Source organism: Rhinolophus hipposideros, assembly GCF_964194185.1.
Source record: "Rhinolophus hipposideros genome assembly, chromosome: 2".
NCBI lineage: Eukaryota > Metazoa > Chordata > Mammalia > Chiroptera > Rhinolophidae > Rhinolophus > Rhinolophus hipposideros.
In genome coordinates, this window is record NC_138048.1 from 9,945,074 (window position 1) to 9,960,787 (window position 15,714).

Consider the following 15,714-nt stretch of genomic DNA (forward strand, 5'->3'; position numbering starts at 1 on the left):
TTATTTCATTCTTTGGCTGAGACATAAATACGAAGGCTATTTCTTAATGCTAATCATAATTGATTTTTATTTGTACCTCATGACTTTGTAATTTAAGATACATTGGGATAGTAGACCTTATGCAGTGTGGAAGTCCAACTTGATTCAAACAGTAGAAGGAACTAATTTTTTTAAGTGTTTGCTATTGTAAAAAGTCTCATGTAATACTTACAACAACCCTTTAAGGTAGATAACCATGACCTCATAGACAGATGAGGAAATCGGTTTTAGTATCTTAACATGCTCGAATCACCCCGCCATTAAGTAGTGGAGTTGGGATATAAAACCAGATTGTATAATGCTAAAGCCTGTGCTTTTAAACCATTTTATTATTTCTTGAGAATTCAGCCGTTAGCATAGGCAGCTGCTAAGAAATTAGCTCTCTTACCCCACAATGTCTGCCCCCAGAATGAAGTAGAGAGAAAAAGAGAGTAAGCCAAGTGGTAGAAAATTGATAACTTAGAAAACTTGAACTCCTCAGAGCATGTATTCCCAGTACTTACTTTATATTTATTGAAGGTGAACATTCTAATTCTTTGCTCAGACCCAAGCCAATCCAAATTTTTAAAATATGCCAAATGCAAAACATTCATTGATTTAGTAAAAGTTAAATAGACCAGATTTTTATCTTTCCTGATGCAGTGTTCTCTTTATTTTATTAAGGTGTAATGACCGTGATTGGTGCTGTCCCCTTTGGTCTAAATCACAGTGAGGCAACTATCTCTTTAAATGCCTCATGGCACTCTTGTATTCTTCGGGGTTTATCCCTATTTTAAAACAGTTCCTTGGTAGCCTCCATTTTTATTTATTACTATCCCTGGACTTTGGGGACAAATTAGGAAGAGCTACAAGGTAGCAAGCAAATACATTGTTTATAGAATTATGCTTTTTTAAATAAAGCTATTTTAAGTAATGTCACTGTACCTTCAAGAAATGGGCATAAATGAAAAGATTAGTTATGACATGAGCAAAATTTACCTATATGCTCTTCACTGATATTTGGCATTTGATATTCAAGGGGATAGTCTCATTTTCACTCATTTGGTTAAGCCTCATTGTGAAAATGGGATTGAGAGGCTTTGTTCAACAATAGCTGTTTTGTTGGGAAACAGATGCTTGAGAAAGCAGAGACATTTATGAAGCCAGTCAGTGAAATAAATAATTAGGTTTCCCAAGAATGGTAGTTTCTTCCCGTAACTCTTCACATGTCGGTGTTCTCCAATGCTTTGGCCCCAGTCTGCCTTTTCACTGTGTAAGCAAGCTCGTTTTCCACGGTTTGAGCTACCCACCACATGCCGACAGCTCGCAAACCTGGGCTTCCAGGCCACAGATTACTCTTGAGTTCCAGATACCAATTGCCATCAGCCTTCTTTCTGTATTTCCAGAATCTACATTCCAGATACCCCAAAATTCAGCGGTCTCAAGTGAAACTTGAAGTTTTAATTTTATCATCTTTATTCCCAAATTCCTCTGTCACTCAGTCTTCATATTTCCCCACCCCCACTCCCGACAAAATACGGCTTTCTTCCTGTGACACATTAACTGTCTTCTGAACTCCTACTTGCTCCAGGCTAAAAACTCTAGTCATCCTGACCTTTTTTTCATTATGGGTGAGCCTCTTTCCTTTATCATCCCTCTGATCTCTCACAGATTCTCTATGGTTCTGTTACAAAAACTGTATCATTTTACCTTCCTTAATGCCCGTGACCAAACGTTTTGCAGTGCCCTGCTAGCCCTCCTGTCTTGCTTACCTAGGTAACATCTTTTCAAGATCTCTCTTGAATGTCTATCTTTCCTTCTCACCACCCACCACCACCACCACCACCTCCACAGACCAAAAACCACATTCAAGTGGTTACACTAAGTTCCATAAAAGTCTTTGAAACTGATGATGAAGGAGAAAAGCCCAGTAAGATTAACGTGCCTCAGGACACAGCAGATTTGAGGTGAGGCCACGCTGTATCGTGTGTTTGCTAAGACCACACCTACTGATCTTACTGGTGGTGGACACTGTCCGCCTTCGTATTCTTCCATCCTGGGTGCTGAGTGCTGGGCTTTGTGCAGAGGAGACAGATGGGGATTCATCGTTTTTTATAAAAGTGTCACCTAGAAACAGGTTACTGAGACTCAGCCACATAGGAAATAAGAGACAAAGTTAGTTCAGGATTTAGGACTCATTGCTTCCAAAGGAATTTGGATTACCTAGATGTCTGAATTAGATATAAGGCAGCAGGGACACACAGCAAGTTTAGTCCCAGACTGAGGAATGAGATTAAAGAATATTTCCTCTGTTACTGGTTTTGAGTTTAGTTAAAATGATAGCATTACCCATGTCCTAGGACTGCTTAGAAAAACTGTTGCTGTTCGTGTAGGAAGTGGTTTTGGAGATGATCCAGTACAGCTCCCTCATGTCATCGCTAGAGAAAGTGCAAGTGACACATTTAGAATTCAGATTCCAAGTATACAGTCTATGAGTCCAGGCTTCTACAACATGTGAATTCTTTCGTAGATGGCTGCCAGCCTTGTGGTAGATTTTTGTATAGCACGTATACCTCTGTCTAGTAAGAGAGACACACAGCTGTTAAAACAGTCTATGTGGTTAGTGCAGTAAGAGTAGTAGTACTTCTGAAAGGGTTAGAAAAGCCTTTATAGAAAATATTTTAGCTGAAAGCTATAAAAACAATGGTAGAATTTCCACAGAAGTATCCAGAGAGTAAGAAACAGTGTAAGCAAAGAGTAGTGCGAGTGAGACGTGGTGGGTCTCAGGAGTTTCAGATATCCATTTTAAATTTTCAGCTGGCATTTAGAATGGGGGAGAATTGTAATGGTTAGCATTGGAAATCAATTAGTAAGCTCATTTCTTATTTTTTTTCCTTTTGGCCCATTTTTGTGTCATTATTGAATTCTGAATCACTTTAGAAAATGTTAGAAAGATTTAGCTATATAAAAGGGTTGTTTTCATAATAGGCCTACTGCTGGGTGAAAATTTATTCAATGCTGTTGGTCTCTGAAATGAAATACAAATCTTAAGAGTTTTTGTTTTTATTTCCTTTGACGTTCTTTTCTATCATGTTCTTTCTCCAATTTTGTTCATTTTCATACATTTACACCGTGAAAATTTCCTTAGGTGGTGAAAGTGCTGTTTCCTCATAGTCAAGGGAAGGAATGCTATTTTCAGCCTTTTGAAGGAGAATTGATCTTTACTACAAAATGACTGTTAAACATAATCCTTTCCCTGGCAGGTTTTTCCTAATTCTGTATTGTTTTCCTAACACATCTGAAGTAATTTGAACTCCTAGTTTTTTATTGTCTTCATTTGTATTTAAGAATTTTTATTGAAATTTGCTCTCCTTTCCTATTAAAATTTTGTGCTTCCTGGAAAAGATAGTCCTTAAAATCAGTATTGAAAAACAGAGACCTTTTACTAGATTAAGGTATACTTTAATCACTAACATTCTGATGTTTTTAGAAATTGGTTGCCATCAGCTTCTATCCCAGAATTCTAAAGGAATGGTTTTAGAATATTTAGAATGAATATATGGAACTGAATCCATTTTATTCCTTTTCACTATAACTATATTGTTTAGATTTTTTGTGAGATATTTGGAGCTAGATGTCAATTCGCAAAATTTGAAATCCTTTCTAAATCCCTCTCCCTTTTTTTTTTTACTCTTTAAGTACCAGCGTATAGATCAGTCTAAATAATTGTCAGTCATATACTGTTTTCCAGTCCCCAGGAATTAATTTAAAGTAGCCAGGACTATAGTGTCAAATTTTTAATTTGGGCTTAAGCCCTTTAGTGTGTGTCCTTCATTCTCCAGTCATGAATTGTGCTGTCATCAAATTACCTATTGCTGCTGTGTAAACAGTACAATGAAATCTCTTTCAAGAGAGCCTGCTCTAAATGTAAGCACTCCAACACTGGAGAAATGCCACCCTCCTCCTCCTACCCCTTTCTTATTTCACTGTGACTCAGGAAGGAAATAACTTTTTCATCCTGTCAAACCTTGCCTAATGTTAGTATAATGTGAAATAACTAGCTAGTCCATAAGCTCATGTATCTTAAGTAGATAGGATTCCATGTTCTTATGACATTTAAATATTTAACTTGAAATAATAGAATATTAAACTTTCTTAGTTTATTTGGAATATCTGGGTTGTAATGGTAAAATTGCTATGCATATTTCACTTTTGTATCAGTCTCTAGTTTTTCCAGACTAAATTTTTATATCTTCCATCTTGAGTGTTTTAATACAATCTTAGTTCAGCTAGTTTTTGAATTGTGTCCTTAGAGTGGCTCTACAAATAAAAACTATAATTATATCAGAATATTACTATCAAATACTAAAATAATGCCCCCAAAATATCATAACTTGGAAATGTAGAGAGACCTGGAAAAGAGTGAAGTTAATATTAATCTTATCTACACCTTCTGTGGAATGCATTTTTAATAAACATTTTTGTGTAGCCTGTTGTATCATAGATGTTTATCCCAAACTTTTACTTTTTACTTACCAGAATCATTTTGAACAGAAATAACTATACTGAGAGTTATGAACATTATTTATTCTACACCATATATTTTTTAGGGAACTATAATTCCCCCTAAACCAAGGAAATAAATTTTACATATCACAAATATAACTTAACATTGATTGTTGTTTCTTATGTTGAACATAGTAACTTACCTTTCAAATGAAATAGTTCCTAAACAAAGTGGAATTGTTGGCTCCTTGTCCCTCCTTTCTCCCTTTCCTGTCGGCCATTTGTCCCTCCTTTCTCCCTTTCCTGTCGGCCATTTGTCCCTCCTTTCTCCCTTTCCTGTCGGCCATTTGTCCCTCCTTTCTCCCTTTCCTGTCGGCCATTTGTCCCTCCTTTCTCCCATTCCTGTTCGCCATTTGTCCCTCCTTTCTCCCTTTCCTGTCGGCCATGAGTTCACACTGTATAGTGTAATAACTCCGTCATGAGTCATTCTCATTTTGGAATGTTTTTCAGTATTGTCCAAAACTCATTGAAAGTAGTCTTGCTTCTACCCGTGTCCCCATCTGCGTGCCTTCCCAAATCGATAACCACTTTCTAAGTATGTATGTGTGTATCCTTCCAGTTTCTTTATCCCCCTTCACACAAATGCTAATATACACACATCTCTACCTTTACTTTTAAAAATCTCCAGTATGCATTGTTTCCATCTCGGTACACAGAAAAGCATCTTGGTGATGGTTTTTTTAATAGATGGGTACTATTCAATTGAAGGATAGCTCTACCGTGATTTATTTAACCAGTTTCCTATGATAAGTAGCCTTGTAAATACATTATTTCCTATGTATGTAAAAAAATCTATGGGATAAATTCCCAGGTGTAGGATTGCTGGCTCAGGGTGAATAAATAAGAGTGTGTGTGTGTGTGTGTGTGTGAGAGAGAGAGAGAGAGAGAGAGAGAGAGAGAGAGTTAGGTATAACCAAATTGGTCTCTACAGGGGTATGCCGTTATAGTACTTGCACCAGCACTGTATGACAAGGCCCATTTCCCACAGCCTCACTAACAGTGTATTAAATTTTAATATGTTTGCCAGTCTGTTTGAAATGATACATTATAGTGTTAATCTGTATTTGTATTATGAATGAGACGTTGACTATTTTTTCATGTCATTTCTTGTGAACTGTCCATGTGAATTCTACCGATTTTTCTATTGTGATTCTAGCCTTACAGATTTGTAGAAGTACTTTGTTTTTTATTTTTTTAATACTTCATATTTTAGGGAAATTATTAACAAAGTTTTTCTATATTTAGTTTTCTCTATTCCTCTGTTTTTGAGACATAATTAGAAAGGCCTCTCGCACTCTAAAGTATTAAAGAAATTCTTCCTAAAATGGGCTTTTTTTAAAAGCCATTAATACAGGTAACATAGGAAAGGGACTTTGTATACCTTTTTGTGTATACTCTGAATTTTTTACCATGTGTATGTATCTTTTTTAACTTTTGAAATAATTATAAATTATAGATTCATACGAAATTGCAAAAAAAAAAAAAAAAAAAAAGGGACCGGGAGGTGTCCTGTGTTCCTTTACCCGGTGTCCCCAGTGCTGACATCTTGCATGACTAGTGGAGCATCGAACACCAGCAAGTTGGCATTGGTGCAATCCACAGCATGGATCCTTTTTTCCTTTTTTGAAGTATTCTCTTCTGGCCAGGATTTTGACCTAAAATTAATTAGATGAATGTAAAATATGCTGGCAGTAGTAAGCAAAGTTTTTGTAGATGCTAAAACCAAATATCAATTTTATGTAAATATTTAGCTGGATTTTTTTAATAGGTCCTTGGTAAAAGCTTTTTTCACACCATTATAAGACTGGTTACTTGAAAAAATAATACTTAGTGAGTAGCTGTTTTACCTGCTTTGCTTAGCTTTTATCATCCACCAAAAAAATCACTTATTTTGTGTTATCAATAATAAAAATCTTCATGGGGCATTTTAATGAGTTTTTTAACATCATGAAATGTAACAGATTATTTATTTTTACATTAGTAGGATTTATGATCAATAATTAGAATACATAAAGTTTTAAGGTCTTAGCTTTATTTACTATTATTACCTTTGATATTTTTTGTTCTTAATCACACAGGTTTGCTTTGGCCAGAGATTAAGTCTGCATGAATTTTATCTGTTTAGACTCCTTTTTGGAAGGAGAATTGTTATTTGCTTTTAAATTAAGTGTCAAGCTGTAAGTATTTTTTTAGATTCCTCTTACAGAAGAGTGCTGGATTCTCCCCCTCCCCCCCATTTAACCTTCACAGGTTTGCTGAGCTAGGTTCATTAGATTTATTTTTTTTCAATCAGCTTAACGGTTTCTTTCTAAAAACAAAAACGTGCGTTTCTTTGGGAGGAAGCAAACCAGGTTAAACCCAGGTTAAAATTAATGCATTTTAGTTAGTAATGATTATATTTATAGAGCTTACTGGAGGTTGAAGGGGTGAAGATTGTAGATGATATATTGGAAACAGTAGTACATGATTCTTGAGGACTGAGCTCCAGGAAAGATTATAGCTTCTGCTTGTGAGTTTATGAAGAATCATTTTTACCTGGTTTGGGTAAGGGGCTTGAACGTTAGTGTGTCAGATAGATTTGCCAACTCAATCAAAGATGTTTGTTCTTCATAAGAAAAGATTTGATTTTGTAATTTAGGAAATTCCTATAGTGGATTTTGTGATTGCAACTCAGCACAGAAAGTTAGAAGGGTCCTTGAGTGAAGCAGGGTAATATTTTTTTTTTTTTACAATATTATATATGTAGATACATATATTTTAAAGATATCTTCAGCTTTCTAACAAACCAAAAGAACATTTTAGTTCTTAGTGAATAGAAAAAACTATGCTGGCTGTTTAAAGATCACTGAGCAAGTAAGTGCCTTTTCCAGAAGTTACCTCCCTTGTTCTCAGAGCTGACCCTTTTCTAGGAATGTGCTAGATAAGGTAAATGGCATATTATGAACAGTTTTAATCTTTGGATCCATGCTTATGGTTTCACAGTTAGCATGTGGTGCTTAGGCAAGGCACCCTTCATAATATACACAGCTCTATTTCTTTTAGGTCGTTATAGACACTTGCTTTTTTCCTTTCAGTCTTACTATTATGGTAGAAAAAGCATGTGTTTTGACATTAACCGGGTCTAGGTTTGAATCCTGTCCCTAGCAGTCTTGGTTGGGTTATTAGGTTGGTGCAAAAATAATTGCAGTTTAAAAGGTTAGAAATAATTGCAACAACCGCAATTATTTTTGCACCAACCTAATACTTAACGGTAAAATGAGAGTGTTGCTCAGGCTTGTAATGTGTGCGTTCGTGTTCTTTTCTTCTCCCTTGTTGCTTTGTTAACTAGCATTTGTATCAAGGGGAGAACAGAAAAAAGACAAAGTAGTCAAAATGTAAGAGAAGAAACTTGCACTATTTCTTTTAAACAAGTAGTCATGATCTCTCTGTCCACATTAATACAAAAAAAGTTGATTTCCCATAGAATTTTTTTTTTTTAAATCAGAGATCAAGTTAGCATTACTCTTTGATTTTAATTTTTAGAATGGAAAGACTGGGTATGGTTTGTACAACATTGCTAAGCTGAGAGTATGAATGAAGCAGTTAGCCTACGAAGAAGGATAAAAATGTAGGGAACTTGTAAAGCCAGAAGTTCATACCTGGCCTCTTCTAGTCTCAGTGAGGCTGCAGGTGATCTCATTGTGAGAAGAGGAAGGTGGTCTGGGGAGAAAAGCTGGTGGCAGCCGGTTGGGATGAATTCAAAGATGAACTGCAGCCTGAAAAGCCAAGCTGTCTCGCTGTAGCATTGATATTTTAAGTGAGTTTTACTTTTCCTTTGCATGTGATCATACTTTTTAAAAACACTAAAGTCAAGCTTATTTGGTTCCTTTGGGGCTACTATTTAAGTAAATAAAAATGTATCATTCTTGTCTTTTTTGCCCACAGTTCTGTATTTCTGTTCATTTTCCCCATACCCATAATTTTTAATTCATCTAGTAAATGCTAATCAAGGTACGATTTTATTTTAAAAGAGTGACACATAGGAAATAAAGTTTCTTTCTTTTTAAAAATTATGCTTCACCTTTATCTAGTACTTACAGTTTATAAGAATAATTATAAAGTCTTAAACAGGAAGCCTTCCCTTAAAAAACTTAGCTTCTGAAACTGGTTAACCAAGTTATAGTGTGGTGAATGCAATAATAAAAAAGAAAACAGGTGTAATACTATAACATTGGGTCAAGGAAGAAAACGAAGGAAAATTATTCATTCTGCTTCAGTTGATCTTTCTGATTTTAAAAGAGAAACATGGAGCCCAAACCATGACGTTGACTTTGAACACAAAAGAAAACTTGTTACCCTCATTGAAACAAAATCCTTAAACCATGTTCTGGGATCTTGAAATAGAATACCCTCTTAACTGCTTGTTTAAGACTCCCCTATTGGTATCTTTATTGTAAATAGGTTATTTAAAGCAGTGGTTCTCAAACTTTAGCTTCTTTCAGAGTCACCTGAAGGAGTTATTAAAATAGACTTCCTGGTCCCACCTCCAGTATCTAATTGAGTGGTTTGTGGGTAGACCCAAATGGTCACATTTCTCACAGGTTCTTGATGCTGCTGGGCGGGGGACCACACTTTGAGAACTACTGATTTAATCAAACTCAGACCTTTTTAATGGCATCCTACTATGAGCCAGTAAATTGTTTCACATCCAATTACTATCATACTGACTCTTTCATTCATTGGCGCTCATATGTCCCAAGCACTGTGTTCACTTCTTCACAGAGGTGAAGAAGATAAGGAATCTCCCTCAAGGAGCACAGAGTTAACAGTGATCGTATTATTTAAACTCACTTAATCCTCACAGGAGTTTATGAATTGAGGCATATAATCTTTATTTGAGATGAAAAAAATGAGGTCTGGAAAGGTTAAATAATTTCCCAGAATTCACATTTGCTATTTTGCTTTCCTGGTTATGCACTATAAAAAGTTCATGAAGATTAGTGGACCACAGGAGGGATGGAGTAATTGATTCTACCTTAGAAAATCAGAAGGCATCACAGAAATGATGGCACTGGATCATCTTAAGGAACAAGTAAAAAATAACCAGATGAATTTGAACCGTCAGCATTTCCAGATGAGGGAGCAGTTTCTGCAAAGGCATGGAAACCTGAGAAGAACATATGTCCCACAGACTGAAAATAGTTTTGTAAGGCCACTACACAATGGGGCAGATGGAGTATGAGAGGAAAGGCAACTATGGAAGGCAGGATTCAAGGTTATGAAGGGTTTTGTGTACCAGGCTAAGAAGTTTTTAAAATAGAATTGGGTTTTTCTTACTTCTCTAACTTGTATCTCTGTAAGCCAGTGGTTCTCAAAATACTTTATGTCAGACAGCAGAATTAGCATCACCTGGAAACTTGTTAGCAATGAAGATTCGTGGGCCCCACCCCAGACGAACTGTATCAGAAACTGAGGTGGAACCCAGCAGGCTGTGTTTAGCAAGACCTCCAGCTGACTCTGGTACATACTGAAGTTTGAGAACCACTGCGGCAGGTTATAGAATTCTTGAATAACACCCTTCAAAATAGTCCCAAGTCACTGTAGGGATAGTAATTTATGCATATCTGCGACTGATTTAATTCTGCTAAAGTACAATGCTTAACAAAATTGAAATATAAGGAACACATCTTCAACATGATCTATTTATACTTTGCAAACACTTTCCTCTGTTGCTGTTAAAAGAGGTCTGAGTCAGGACTTAAGTTTATTAGATCAGCAAAGAATAGCATGCTAATTATTTCTTAGCTAAGGGAATGGTTTGGAAACTTACTGATTTTATTTTAATTATCAAAAAATAAAGCCATAAACCCTTGTTTAAAGGGTTTGGGGTTTATTTATGGTTTTTTTTGTTTGTTTGTTTTGGTTGCTTATATAAAACTGGTATGAAAGTTAGCATTTAAGGTGTTCTGTTTAAAACGTGTTGAAAAGAATTTATTTAAGGCATGAAATGACTAAAACTAATTCAGTTTTTCCTTGACATAGAAATAAAAAAATATAGAAAGTATAATCTAGGATTCTGAGGCAAATTCTAAATCCTTATCACTATCTTTTTTTTACCAAATTGTGGCCATTATTTGGTGAATATATATATCCACATGGTGTCTGGACTGAACTTTACAGTGAAGCATTATGGTTTATATAGTTGTATAGTTTATAGTTACATATAGACATACTTTGTACAACTCTCGAAGCATTTAAAAGCTAACATAAGTATTTAATGATACATATGTGTGTATACATATATGCGTTTATATATAGATATATATTCCTTTCCAGTTACTTAGGTATACAGAAACCCCTTATCATCTTAGAAATAGCAGCAAGAAGTGAAGTACTATGCTGTAATTAATGTATTTAATGCTCAGAAAAACCAGCTTAGTGTTTTTCATGTATTGATTCAGAGTTTTGAGGACTTAGAAGTAGAAAGTCCATTGAGGTATTGAGACACCAATCCCTTCATTTTACAGATGAGGAAACTGAGGTCCAGGGAAGTTAAATAGTTGATTTGCTGATGGTCACATAGGTAGTGAGTAGCAGAACCAGGATTATAACCAGATCCACTTGAAGTAGAATATAAAAGGCACCACTACCTCAGACAGGATATTTCTGAGCCGCAGTTTGATATATCACTGAGGATCCACGTCATCTAAAGTAAACTAGTCTTTAAATATATTAGCATCTAAATTTTCTTAGTTGGGGTATACTTTATGAAAAGTATTTAGGAATATAAAAGTTGTTTAAAGACTTCTTTTTTTATTGATACAGTGGATTAAAGTATCAGATTGGTCTTTATGAGACAACCTAATAACTGTTCTTCAAAGTTTACAAAAACACCAAGAAAAGGAAAAAGATCCTCGCTGCTCTTAATATTTAAGCTAATATGTGGGAGAATATAAACTGCCAAAGAATACAGTTATTCATCTTCTGAGTCATTATCATACAACTGCTAAGGTGATTTTTGAACTTGGGATGTACTTATCAGGCTAGACTACTTTCAATTATTTCCAGGAAAAAGTGGTCCAAAGCACATACCTTAGAAGGTGATTTTTGCCAGCTAGTAAACTACAGTCAAAGCATATAGGTCTGCCAGAATGCCGAGTGCCTTGTTAACCAATCCCACAAGTACGGCTTGCCCCTAAGCCCTCTGAATCATTTTTAGAAGCCAGCTCTAGAATTTAAAACCCAAATAGTAACATATAAAATCTATAGAAGAAAAGGCATCATCCAAATTTTAGTGCAATAAGTAACTACTGGAATTTCCACCTGAAAGGCAATTAGAATGTATAGTTGGTAAATGAAGTAAGAGAGCTATACAGAGGGTACTGCTCATTCAGAATTTATCTTTCTAAGTTCACTGAATCGAGAACTCCTGACTAGAATTGGGAGTTACTATTAAAGTAGCATATTTTGTCATAGGCAAATTAGAAACGTTGGGGTTACAAAGGATTTTTAGAAGTCACCTATTTACTGAGATCCTCATTTTCACAATGAGAGCTCTGAATACTGAAATTGTGAAAATATACTTAATACGCTATTTTAACTTACTATTTTTTATTTTAAGTAAAACACAAATGTTTGTAATTATTTTAAGGGTTGGAAAGGAGATTACATTTTTTAGAATAATTTAATGAAATATTCTAATTTTTTCCAGTGCATCTGGGGGAGGTGGTGTAGCCATTGACAACAAAATAGAACAAGCAATGGTAAGTAAAACTTCATAGTTCTCTCATTTCATAGGTTGTTGGTTATTATGAAGCACTTGGTTTTTATCAATTCTAAAAAACAAACACCTAATTTCTTTAAACCAAGATGTCTAAAGTATATTTTTTGATGAGATTTAGTTAAAGATGTTAGAACATTGAGAAATTTTAGTCAAGAAATACCAATGGAGTAAATATTGCCCCCATTTGAACATTTCACATTTCAGGCGTTACCATTGATAAGGGCCATTTTGAGAAGTATACAATGTATTATGTTCCCCCAAATATTTCAGCATCAAAAATAGTTGAAACAAAAAGACTATTAAATGAAAACTTCAGCTAGAAATTTTTGTCATCCTTTGGTCACTTACAGACACTGTTGTACTCAACTTTAGTACATAGACTTGTTTTCTGTTGATTCTGATTCTGATTTCTGCTATTACTATCAGTTTTTTGTTCCATTACAAATATACTATTCATATTATATATAATATTTTGATTCAAGTTTATTAAAAATGTAGATAGGCTATAAATAAGGACCATTATTCTCAAACTATTAAGCAAAACACACTAAGGTTTTAAAGTTGGAAATTGCAGCTCACCTTATCTATTAAAGCAGTAACTAATTTAGTATCAGACAGTTTCATATCCTTTGATCTCTTAGTCGACATTTAAGCATGTGATTTTAAACTTTCTTGAATTCCGAGCTTATGATTGACAATTTAAGGAGCTAGTATTTTTGGAAATTACTCCAAACTTTGAAAAAATCCTGGGCTTGCTGCCCTAATTGGGACCTGGATTTTCTTCCACCCCACCCCCCTTAGGGTGGATACAGTAGAAGCATTAAAAGCCAGAGCAGGGAAACTGATAGAAAAACACCTTATGTGTATAAGGCAGCAGGTAGGCTAGAACCAAATAGCAGCACCTTCCCCTTTATCTCTTTTTGATATTCCTAATTTTGTTTTTCACAGGATCTGGTGAAAAGCCATTTGATGTATGCAGTAAGAGAAGAAGTGGAAGTTCTAAAGGAACAAATAAAAGAATTAGTTGAAAGAAACTCTTTACTTGAACGAGAAAATGCACTGTTAAAATCTCTTTCAAACAATGATCAATTATCCCAACTCCCAGCCCAACAGGCCAATCCTGGTAGCACTTCTCAGCAGCAAGCAGTGATAGCACAGCCTCCGCAGCCAACACAACCTCCACAGCAGCCGAATGTCTCCTCAGCATAAAGCTTGCTTGCCTCATTAAGAAAAACTGAAAGCGATCTATCCTTGTGTGCCACTGGTGTTCTTTCCACTTTATACGAAAGCAAGTAGCCATGCTTCGGTTGTGTGTTTGGCCTTTTCAGTATTAGACAATCATTCTACAAGAGCTTTTCCTCTCTCAGATGTCACGCGGCACTGTTGATGTCCAGTTTTGTCATCAGAACACAAGGAGAATAATAGGTGGGGTTTATTAAGGCGAGCAAAGTCTGCATTTTACCTGGTGCGCATGAGTGGGGTCTTTAAGAGCTTTGGTGGCTCTCCCATATTTCCTATACCCATGGATTTACCCTGAGCCTTCCTCTCACATTATAAATAACAGTTCATCTAAAGAGCCACTTTTCTTTCAATATCAGTAACATTTGCCTATGTAAGTTTTCATTTATTTGTGTTTTATTTATTACAGGGCTGCTATTTTCATAATGTACATGAACAATGTCACAGAACTTTTTTAATTTTTTTGAATAATAAGTATCAGTAAAGGAATTGAAAACAGGATTGCTTTCAATAGTTAAAACGTTTAGGCAATAATTGAACAAAAGAATCCTGGCATATTTCTAACACTAATGGCAATTTACCTTTGGTATTTATTTTTAGTAGTAAAGACCCAGCTTGAATGTAAATTTTGTATAGTGTAAGTATGAAGAACATAGTGCAACTGTACAGGTAGTCACCAGTTATTGTGATATAATAAATAATTGGGCTATTTTGATGAAGAAAACTTTGTTCATTTGTTTCTACTTTCTAATAGAGAAATTGCCACGATTCCTCTGCTTTTCGACATTTCGTATGACTTTTTTTTCGGGTGGGAATAAAAAGCTGTGAAATTGTTCAACCTACTTTGTAACCAAAGATGCAAAGCTGTGTAATGGAGTTTTTTTTTTTTTTTATAATGCACATTCTTTATGTATTTTTATTTAGTGTTTTCTCGGTCACAATTTTCTTTGCTGTCTAGCATGATCTGCATGATCTATACTCTTTGAACCACTTTCGTACCTCATGTTTTTATCCAGCACTCTTATTGTAATATGTACTAGTCTGTGAACAATGTCAGATAAACAAGAACGAACAGGTAGGATGTGGAGCTGAGCTAGTGTACTGTACACTAGTTGTAAAATACAAGAAGAAATGAAGTGAGCCATCTTTTGTTCATTTAAAATGGTGTTTTGAATTTCGTATGCAGAAAACGTTTTGTTACATTGCAGATTTTAATGTATTTAATAAATGCAACATGCAGATTAAGTGCAGTGTATACTGAATATTTAAATTAAAATGTACATTTCATAAATACAGTTTCAAGAGAAAGCATCATTTTGTGTATACTAACATTAAGTGTATGTCAGAAATTGATGTATAAATATATATTTTAACACATTTTCTGAAATTAAACTGCAGTTTTGTTGAAATATTTGGCTCTATATGTGTTCAAAATTTAATTTGATTAGATTTGTATTTTCACAGTTAAAAATATTCCTTACTGAAAACTTATGTTATTAATGACTTGATGATAGTTCTTAAATTTTCAAAGTAAAATAATTTAAAGAATGCAAGAATGGTGAGCAATATTTGTACTCAATATTCATATTTTGTCAATGACATTTAAGTAGGAAATCCTTGTCTACCAAAACATTTACTTGAATTCAGAAAGGTGCCTGTATCTATAGCCAAGAGTTAATGAGAACCAGTAGTTAGCTCTCTGCATTAAAAGAGGATCAATGTTCTTTATCTGTTTAACATAAAATTTTAATCAGAAGAGCCACAAACTAAATGCATAAAATCGGAGCATACGTGGGATTACCAAATATCTTAGTATTCTAGTTGTCCTTCAGGACATATTGTTCAATATAAACAAAATTTTAATGTTAATGGATAACATTAGAAATAACTAAAGGAACTTAGTACGTAGGCTTGAAGAAGCATCCCTAAAGATGTGGGTGAAGTAAGATTTTGAGTAGAGCTGCCACACGTGACAGAAAGTGAAATTTCCATGTTGGAGTAACCAAAAGGCTAACCAGTTGTACCCCTCAAGTGCAAACAGTGTGATACTTAATGTAGGCAGAGAAAAACTAGTATTAGAAAAGGTGGGAATTTGTGAGAATACAAATTTTGGTTCTGGGGATAGGAAA

At 34.9% G+C, this 15,714-nt stretch overlaps 1 protein-coding gene across 3 annotated transcripts in view; it reads left to right on the top strand.

The window, feature by feature from the left end:
* TSC22D2 (TSC22 domain family member 2) overlaps positions 1 to 15,143 on the top strand; it is a 46,685-nt gene extending 31,542 nt beyond the window's left edge. For 2 of the 3 annotated variants that reach the window (XM_081026579.1, XM_081026580.1), the window contains 2 exons: positions 12,275 to 12,326; positions 13,295 to 15,143. In XM_081026579.1, coding sequence (XP_080882705.1) covers positions 12,275 to 12,326; positions 13,295 to 13,555 — 313 coding nt within the window. In that variant the 3' untranslated portion in view covers positions 13,556 to 15,143. The remainder of the gene's footprint in view (positions 1 to 12,274; positions 12,327 to 13,294) is intronic. The other variant, XR_013991767.1, reaches the window with a different exon arrangement.
* The last annotated feature ends 571 nt before the right edge of the window (positions 15,144 to 15,714 follow it).